The following is a 10,364-nucleotide window of genomic DNA, read 5'->3' on the forward strand; positions in this document are numbered from 1 at the left end:
ATCACAAAGCTGCCTCTGTGGGTACCAGAGCGTGACTATGCGGCACTCAAGTCTGCGGCAAGCACCACCTAATGTTTTTTTTTATATGGTGCTAAGGAATAATCTACCAGGACAAGAGATAGGATGCCAAATTACCAGGAAAAATAACACAGTAGTACACAAAGGAGTCACAGCTATAGAGTCAACAAGAAGGACACTATATATTCTCTCTTATCGGCCAGAGAAGGTTAGTATGAGAAGCCGCCGCCCCTCATTTTCTAGCACAAGTGATTTTTCTCAAGGTCTCCCGAAGGCTTCTACTTAAAGCAAACTACAGCAAACAGCACATATATAACCTGATGGCCCCCGTGTACATTGTTTTCATGTGTACTACCGCTACAGATGAGCCGGATTCCAGGCTTTATACCAAGCTAAATTTCGCAATGAAACAAGCAGCAATATTTTACATGATCGCTGCAGTAACCGTGAACCTCGAAACGCATAATTGCTTTATCAAACAAGAGTGTTCTTTTTTTTTTGCTCTTTCACGATTTTTCGTATTCGGAATTTCTACGCTAAGTGCTACTGCTCCGGCAATCGAGTTGAAGAGCGCATTCGTCGCCGAACTCGGACTCCTCTTTGAGATGCACGTGGGGGTGAAGGAGGGAGAAGGAGGCGCTGGCGAGCGAGAGCTCTTCGAGATCTGAAGGTTGAGACGGTCAGTAGTAGCGACGTAATTCGTTCCTCCGTCACCTGGACGTCGAGTCACGAAATGCTTTCGTCCCCAATGTACGCTGTGCGTCCCTTGTGCAGTTGCACCGATTGCTCTCGCCGGCTCAGCCAGCTTCAGTTGGACCGGCTCCAATGGTGCGTGTTTACTGCGTGGTGTTAAACCGAACAGTCAAGGAGAACATTTTCTTGCCTTCTTTTTCGTACTGTCGAAATGTACTCTTCTTCCATGGGTAATGAACATTTCAAAGTCACGTAGTGGCAAACACATTTGTGACTATTTTTTCTGTTAATACGGTACTCAGCCCGCGCAGTGTCCGCGGTAAGGAAGTTTGGTTATAAATTTCATTAGTCCTCAGTGTATATTTTCTGTTATAATACATTCTGTAGATTTTGGTAGTTGTTTATTTTTATTTTTTGGTTACTCTATGTGCCTTAAAAAGGCATTTTGTGGTAAATAACTGCTGTCCCAATTGACAGTCGTCAAATACGTAAGGCAAGACCATTTGCTGGCGGAACACTATATGAAAGGGCTGGTGTAGCCGAGCTGCAATTTTTTTTAAAAACTGGACTTGGCAATCCCGTGGAGCTAAAGATAGCACTGAAGCTAACGGCAACGTGCTTTTTTTTCACATGTAACGAGCCAACTGAGTTAAACTGCCAATAAGTGTTCACAAATACTCATCGTGCCTTCAGCATCACCTGTAACCTAAGTGTGAAAATATATCTGATCTGAGGGCAGCACCGTAACCCTCTTTTTACGTCACACTTTGCAGGTTGGCAATATTGCCATAAAAATTGTGCCGCGGCCAGTGCGCTGTTCCGTCACTTGGTTGCTTATGCTTTCAGTAGACATTCTTATGTATGTAGTGCTCGTTCATTCATATTTTCTAGAAACCTGCAGGGAATGCTTCAGCATACTTGGGTTGAGACGTGTTGTAGCATTGTCACGTGGGGTGCGCATTGATCTACAGCGCCAATATATGCACGACTTGTGCGCGTAAGGACGCGGCACGCTAATGACAAGGGCCTGAGATGAGGGCCACCTGTTTGCGTGCGAAGGCGCCGCGCTGGTTATTAGTTACCTTCTGCAAGTTTTAATAAACAGCTTCTTTTTTGTCGATGCAGCGTTGATTTTGGTCCCGCGTAAATGACGGGCGCGGACAAATTCGCAACAAATTCGCAAGGACAAATTCGCAACAAACCTTGCAATTAGCCGGTTGCACGTGTTTTGCTTATTCAGGAGTAAATGAGCCCACATGAGTCTGCATCTAACGCGTACATATCTTTCCGAAAACTGCGACAACTATTCAATCAGAACCTGCTTTTTGATTCAGCTCACTATTACAACTGTTATAGCTTGATGGGAACCTCTGAACTAAATTTTAAACAAAAACCATACTCACGCAATCCTATAACTATTCTGAGAGCTAACGGAAAAAACTCTACGCAGGTGCAGCTGGAACGTTCAATATGTGGATATGGTGAGAACATGGACATGATACCGGACGGCTTCTTTGATGCTGTGCTGATGACCTACGTACTCTGCTCAGCGCAAGACTGCCGCAAACTTCTGGATGAGTGCAAACGTGTTCTGAGAAAGGTGACAGTGTTTGATCCTTACTCGGCTAATAAAACATAAGTGTAGCTGTCTTGTCCACTTCTTATTTTTGTAAAGTTTTGTTAGCAATTAATGCCTGTTAAAAATACCGATATCAACGCTTATCCTAATCCCACTGTTTATATTTGTGTATATGCGTTCCTTTATATTAGGTCGCATATCATGAAGGATACCGAAGAGCATATGAAATATGTGACTGTTTCATAAGGCTCTATTTAAAAGCCTGATATTTTCTCGTGGTAGAAAGAGGGTCAGTTTTGGCACGACAAAGCTTCTCTAGCTTGATTTCCACCCCAACAGTTTCTTAGTGCCATACCAGGCGGCCACAGGCAAAAACTGTAAGTTAATAACCGTGAGCTAATGCTATGCCAAAGTTCATTTTAACATGTAGAAGAACCACAGAAAAAAAGGAATTTCGGAGACTTTACTTAATAATCGACATTTAGTATCCCAATTAACTGCTCTTGGCCGTGACGGGCACAATAGTGGGATGATCAGGAATACGACCTGCAACATTTGCTTAACACTGGCGCACGTTAACATGCGCCAAGGTAGCCGCTGAACCTTGACTTTCACCACCCAGCTCATCCGACTGTGGATGCAGTTTCCAATAAGCTACTTCCCTCTGTATTCACTGCAGTATTGTAAGCCGTCAAATATGGCTGATATTATGGAAAGTTTATAACGACACAGTCATAGTGCTAAACCCTCCACCAATAATTGGCAGTAAAACGCAACTATGTCTAAAATATCGTCATATTTTAAAGTCCGCATAATGATCATGCAATCCTTAAAAAAAAACACTGAGCACCCGCAGCACTTTCCCCTGCACAAAAATTGCAGTTAACCCGTATTCTAGTTGAGTGAAAATTCACCTCTCCTGACAATGCGCTAAATGTAAACACCAGTGAACACAGTGCATGGTGCTTTCACATGGTAAAAACATTCAACAGGGGACGTGTTCCCGCGTGGCATTCTAGTTAGATAATAAATATGTGAATAAAGAGGGACTCGTTTGAATCCTCCTTTGTAAGGAATTTTAATGCAGGCAGTAGTAGGTATCAGAAGACTTTTGTTTACGTGCTTTCCCAGCGTCCACTATTCAATATATATATATATATATATATATATATATATATATATATATATATATATAATATGCAGCATTTTTGGAAAACTTCCATCTGTATATTATATTGTGTTAGAAAATTCAAGAACCACTAAAGAGAAATGGCCTTGTGTAGAAATTGTGAACGCTGAATAAATGCAAAACACACTTATGTATCACAAAAAACTTGCGCTTAATTCTTTTTTGTAGTGTACTAATTGCTCAGATGAACATTCATAGCGAAATGGAAGGATTATTTTACGAGTCTAACGAGAAAGAGCAGTAATATATCAAGAAAGATGAGACATTTTGGAAGCTTTGGTCAATTGAGTAACTTCAAAATTGTCAGCGAATTGGTAGGTTGCGTGGGACTAAGGAGGACACACTTATCAATATGTTTATCATGCGCTCGAAATTCTCATAACTTCCTTGGGGACGAGCGTGGAGGATATCACGACGCTAGTCAATTAATGTTACTTTGTAAAAGGACGCTAGTCAATTAATATGTTACTTTGTAAAATGAAAGAAAATAAATAATACACATTATATCCGAGTGAAGTGAAACATAACAGTTTTTTTAGCTTGGCTTGCAATGCGGCCTAACTTAGAATGAATTTAAATATAAGCATGCAATACCAATTAATGCAAATACCTTAAAAGTGAGTTTCTGGAGTTTCATGTCCATGCCTTAGAATTACGAAGGAAACTGCAATGATATATATGTGGCCTAAAAAGCAAATCTGGAATGTATAAGACTCGAACAAGTATTACTTCCATCGAATAAACACAAAAAATGTCCATCGAGTTTCTATATATTAATGGAAGAAAAACGCAAACGATATCATTTACTTTGAATTGAAAACTACAGTCATTTCTTAACCATGCGACATGCCTCACAAAGTGGTTTCATTCCCTAATAGCCGGGTAGGGCGAAAACAGAGTGGTTGGTTAACACTACACAGAGTGGCTAGATAAGTTTCTTCTACAATAATAGAAAAATGAAAGGCAGGCCGGTATAGTAATTTTCTATCCAACTTTATTACGGTAGATGTCAGAGCATCTTGGAAGGGCGCTAGATCACATGTGCTAGGATCTTACGATCCATTCAAAAGTAAGATCTCTTCTTTCCTTGTTAGCTACCATAACCTTACATGGACATATGGGTTTATATGAGAACATAAGTGTTCACATGGTAGACGCTTTTTAATTGCATGGAATTATTGGTGCAGGGTAAAGGGAAGGATGTAATTTCTTGATAGTTCAGGTAATTATAAGGCTCATTAACCTCATAAGAAAGCTCATAGGCTTTGGAAAGGCGTTTCTGGCGTATTGTAAACAGCGCCGGTAGGTTCCTTAAGATGTTTCCTGGAGGCTTTTATCCGGGATGTCTGGGCCGGCAACTGCGCCGTTTGTGCGCGGATCTGGCAGTTGAGCACTTTGATTCAACGTCTGAGCGAGCACCTGGTTCCCCATATATGCAAGCAGAAGGAGCGAGACCAGGCACGGAATCCCAGACCAATAAGGAAATACCTGTTCCACGGACGCGCGTGGAAAGGGTGTCTGCAAGTTGTCCAGTGTATTCATCTTTTCGACCTACAGGGATCAAATAAGGTGTTCCACATTGCCAGTCTCTTGGGAATTTCTGCATAACGGTAAAGTTGCCAGGGAAGGTTTTAATGCGAACGCTGAAGTGCAGACCGATCTCTTAGTTTACCGCTGGCGTTACTGATTTTGACAAGATAGAGCATAGTAGACTTTCTCTTCTACCTCTTACGTAAAGTACAAGTTGGCGCGACCTTTAAGAAGAATCAATTAACGAAAAACGAAACATTCGTCAGTTAGGAGGCCAAATTTAGATCTCAGACATGCATAAACACGATTCAAATATAGTTAAGCATAATATCTCTATATTCGTGGGTAATACTTCTAAATTTAAAGCCTCGAGATATGTTGCAATTCAAATGCTCATATGAATATAGAAAATTGTAACTGGTTAGATAAGCGTAAAATATGTTCAACGATCTTGCAACACAAATGTACAAACGGTGGTGCTTGGTGATTAGTTAGTGCGCAGTGTTAACTTTTGTAAAAGGGAATGACAAATGTCATCGTTGAATTACTTCGGCATCATGTTTTCGGACCATCAATTTTATGTCAAAGAGAAAGCTCTTTATGCGGACCTCCGAAGGAAATATTTCACACTTCCACACATATCAAGCAACCATCATTACGCTAGTTTCTTGACACCCGCACAAGATGGTGCTATTTTCATTTTGTGAGGTGGAAGTGGGGCAGTCGGAGAGCGCCACCAGAGAGCGTTGCCGTCTGCGCATCATCTCCGCGCAACATGTTTGGCAGGCGGTTGGGACCACACCCAGCATGCGCTTTTGGTGCCAGGATAGAAAAACAATGCGAAAGGCGATCAAGCACAAAGCTGCACGATCAGTCTGCACGGTATTTTCGTTTCTTTTGTGCGTGTGCTCGCGCGTGCTCGGCAGCGCGAGCGTGTGGCGGGCATCGCGTTTGCGTTCGCTAAAAGAAAATGCCATGTGGTAACGACGCAATTTCACCTCAAACAGAACCACCGTCGCGTCTCATCTACCTGTGACGCTGTCAGCCTCCCGAGGGCTGGTTCAAGGCAAACTGCAACGAAAATTCACTTGCGCTAAATGATCAAATTCCCTATAAATGCTTAGCGTATACTATCAATGTAATCTTGGCAAAGCCGCAGGGCTTACAAACAGCCTTTAATCGCACCTATGTAAACGAGCCGTGCACCTGGCGGTGAGCGGTAGTGGTGCATATTTGCGATAGTTTCAGAACCGTATACGACTGCTGGTCTCTCAGTTGCGCCTTCGCTCCCAGGCACGTCACTCGCTCGACATCTGCAATTCGACGGTTGTCTCTCGGCGTGCTTTCTCATTGTGCACGTGATTTCAACTTTTGCGAGGATGCCTACGCATTGCGTGGTTGAACACGTGCTCGAACACGGGCGAAGACTGAGCACGAGCGCGCATCGTGCTGCAGCAGCCAAGTGCGACGCAGACCACCACGGACCTCGCGTGCTTACCATCGCTGTCATTGGTTCGCTGATCGAGGGAAACTGTATACATGTTAATGAACTTTTATACGTGACTATGTTACTAAATGTTACTGCTTCTTTGAATGCACGTTACAGTATCGTTGTACGACCAAATCCTTTAGAAGGCGGAGAAAAACTTTTTCGAGAAGGAACCTTCAAATTTTAAGACATTCACCATAAGCGACCTTTAAGCTTGGCTACCGATGAGGTGCGCATACGATAGCTTTTGAATAATTTATTCGTTTCAAGAACGTGAATCCCATGGACGTGAAGCATTCACATGGACGTTTTATATGGAGCATTCGTTTCCGCTTGCCGCTTTATTGAAGCATTCTTAAACATCACTCACTTCCACCACGCTTTCACAGGTGTACACTTTAAGCCCATTAGCAACCATAAGTGTTCTTCCAGTTTATGGCTCACACCCTTGCACAAGTGTCACTTATACAGCGAATTCTACACATAAAGACTCTTGCTGGTTTAAATCGCTTTACAGTGTACCGAGCCCGCTGGACAAAACGAAGCAAACAGATTTATTTTGCACTAGCTATAGTACATAATCAAATTAATATGTGTGAAATCTCAAGCAGCGCCTGCATATTCCTGTTTGTTGCCGGACAACCGTTTTCTAAGTTTGTTATTAACATTCAGCTTGCGTTGCTAACTTAAGTGTGATATGATGCGTTCGAATTACGGTCGTTGATAGGTATAGTTACATCAAGGCGATGTTGAGTCCCGGAAGCTATTGAATACGTAGGTTAAGTCCGCTCTCACCTCGGCAACAGACGCACATCCGTTTATAGCTTGCTGTGGCTAGTTCCGTGGGCCATTCTTCAAAACAGTAAGCAATTCTACCAATTTCAGACTGCAAAATTTGCTCATCATTGGAAATGGAAGAGAAAATCCGATCAACATATAATCAAGATCACTGCATATTTAAAAACGTAACTTACTGTACCGCAAACCAGGCTTGTTGATACCCTTCAAAACAAGTATATCAAGTAATTATTTAATAAATGAAAATCTCCGCAAATAATAAACTATGTGTGTGATCCATGTAAAATATAGGAGTATAGGGTAGGGATGTTACTTTTTCCTTAAGATTTGTTCCCATTTATGCAATAGACTTGCTCCATCTCATTGCTGTAACACTATGCAGGGTGGACTTCTCCTCTTTAGTGAGCACGTGGGCCATCCCAAGGGCAGCCTGGCCAGATCTTTCGAAGACTTCTTCACCCCATTGGCCAAGAATGTAGCCTGCGGATGCCACTTGAATCGTGATAGCGGAGATTTGATAAGAAGTTCTGGATTTGCCAGCCTGGAAATGCACGAATTAAACCTGGACATCCCGTTTGTGGTAAGCCGCCAAATATATGGTGTTGCCACAGCATAAACAAGCCGATGTAAGACCGCTCTGCATAATTTTTCTTGATACTGCTCTCCTAATAAACATTTCTTCGTTGGGAAGAAATACGGACCAATTTTACTTTTACGGACCAAGTACTGCCACCCTGGTGCAGTACTTGGCCACAACCTCCTATATGAAAACAACAATCAAACCCCCGCCCTCAGTCCTCAGCAGCTGCGAATCAACTGACCACGGTGGCGGACAGACCTGCGACGCAGCAGAGGGTGCTAAGAATCCCTGGCTCCAGACAGGCCGCCATTGGAATATGAACCTGGAAACGTTTAACGTTAGAACGTTATCTAGTGAGGCGAGTCTAGCAGGGCTATTGGAGGAATTAGAGGGCAGTAAATGGGATATAATAGGGCTCAGTGAAGTTATGAGGACGAAAGAAGCATATACAGTGCTACAAAGCGGGCACGTCCTGTGCTACCGGGGCTTAACGGAGAGACGAGAACTAGGAGTCGGATTCCTGATTGATAAGGATATAGCTGGTAACATGCAGGATTTCTATAGCATTAACGAGAGGGTGGCAGGTCTTGTTGTGAAACTTAACAAGTACAAGATGAAGGTCGTACAGGTCTACGCCCTTACATCCAGTCATGATGACCAGGATGCCGAAAGCTTCAATGAAGACGTGGAATTGGCAATGGGTAAAGTCAAAAGAAAATACACTATACTACCCTGGCGACCTCAATGCCAGGGTAGGCAAGAAGCAGGCTGGAGACAAGTCAGTGGGGGAATATGGCATAGGCTCGAGGAATAGCAGGGGAGAGTTATTAGTAGAGTCTGCAGAACATAATAATATGCGGATAATGAATACCTTCTTCCGCAAGCGGGATAGCCGAAAGTGGACGTGGAGGAGGCCGAATGGCGAGACTAGAAATGAAATAGATTTTCTACTCTCCGGTAACCCTGGCATTATACAAGATGTGGACGTTCTCGGCAAGATGCGCTGCAGTGACCATAGGATGTTAAGAAGTCGAATTAGCGTAGACTCCAGGAGGGAACGGAAGAAACTGGTACATAAGGAGCCGATGAAGGAGTTAGCGGTAAGAGGGAAAATAGAGGAATTCCGGATCAAGCTACAGAACAGGTATTCGGCCTTAACTCAGGAAGAGGACCTTAGTGTTGAAGGTATGAACAACAATTTTATGGGCATTAAGGAATGTGCAATAGAAGTCGATGAAACTCCGTTAGACAGGATGCTAGCAAGCTATCGCAGGAGACAAAAGATCTGATCAAGAAACGCCAATGTATGAAAGCCTTTAACCCTACAGCTAAAATAGAACTGGCAGAACTTTCCAAGTTAATCAACAAGCGTAAGACAGCTGACATAAGGAAGTATAATATGGATAGAATTGAACATGCTCTCAGGAACGGAGGAAGCTTAAAAGCAGTGAAGAAGAAACTAGGATAGGCAAGAACCAGATGTATGCGTTAAGAGACAAAGCCGGCAATATCATTACTAATATGGATGAGATAGTTCAAGTGGCTGAGGAGTTCTATAGAGATCAGTACACTACCAGTGGCACACACGACGATAATGGAAGAGTGAATAGTGTAGAGGTATTTGAAATCCCACAAAGAACGCCGGAAGAAGTAAAGAAAACCTTTGGAGCTTTGCAAAGGGGGAAGGCAACTTGGGAGGATCAGGTAACAGCAGATTTGTTGAAGGATGGTGGGCAGCTTGTTCTAGAAAAACTGGCCACCCTGCATACGCAATGCCTCATGACTTCGAGCGTACCGGAATCCTGGAAGAACGCTAACATAATCCTAATCCATATGAAAGGGGACGCCAAAGACTTGAAAAATTATAGACCGATCAGCTTACTGTACGTTGCCTACAAAGTATTTACTAAGGTAATCGCAAATAGAATCAGAAACACCTTGGACTTCTGTCAACAAAAGGACCAGGCAGGATTCAGTAAAGGCTACTCAACAATAGACCATATTGACACTATCAATCAGGTGATAGAGAAATGTGCGGAATATAACCAACACTTATATATAGCTTCGATCGATTACGAGAAAGCGTTTGATTGAGTCGAAACCTCAGCAGTCATGGAGGCATTACGGAATCAGGGTGTAGACGAGCAGTATGTAAAAATACTGAAAGATTTCTATAGCGACTTCACAGCCACCGTAGTCCTCCATAAAGAAAGCAACAAAATCCCAATAAAGAAAGGCGTCAGGCAGGGAGATACGATCTATCCAATACTATTTACAGCTTGTTTACAGGAGGTATTCAGAGACCTGGATTGGGAGGAATTGGGCATAAGAGTTAATGGAGAATACCTCAGTAACTTGCGATTCGCTGATGATATTGCCTTGCTTAGTAACTCAGGGGACCAACTGCAATGCGTGCTCCCTCACCTGGAGAGGCAAAGCAGAAGGGTGGGTCTAACATTAATCTGCAGAAAACTGAAGTAATGTTTAA

At 42.9% G+C, this 10,364-nt stretch overlaps 1 protein-coding gene across 2 annotated transcripts in view; it reads left to right on the forward strand.

Annotated features, from left to right (window-relative positions):
• The window catches only part of LOC126522293 (thiol S-methyltransferase TMT1B-like), a 46,945-nt gene extending 38,945 nt beyond the window's left edge, over nt 1-8,000 (forward strand). For both annotated transcript variants that reach the window (XM_055066329.2, XM_050171016.3), the window contains 2 exons: nt 2,162-2,311; nt 7,679-8,000. In XM_055066329.2, the coding sequence (XP_054922304.1) occupies nt 2,162-2,311; nt 7,679-7,912 (384 nt within the window). In that variant the 3' untranslated portion in view covers nt 7,913-8,000. The remainder of the gene's footprint in view (nt 1-2,161; nt 2,312-7,678) is intronic.
• Nucleotides 8,001-10,364: the final 2,364 nt, after the last annotated feature.

Source organism: Dermacentor andersoni, chromosome 6 (genome assembly GCF_023375885.2).
Source record: "Dermacentor andersoni chromosome 6, qqDerAnde1_hic_scaffold, whole genome shotgun sequence".
In the NCBI taxonomy this organism is placed as follows: Eukaryota; Metazoa; Arthropoda; class Arachnida; order Ixodida; family Ixodidae; genus Dermacentor; species Dermacentor andersoni.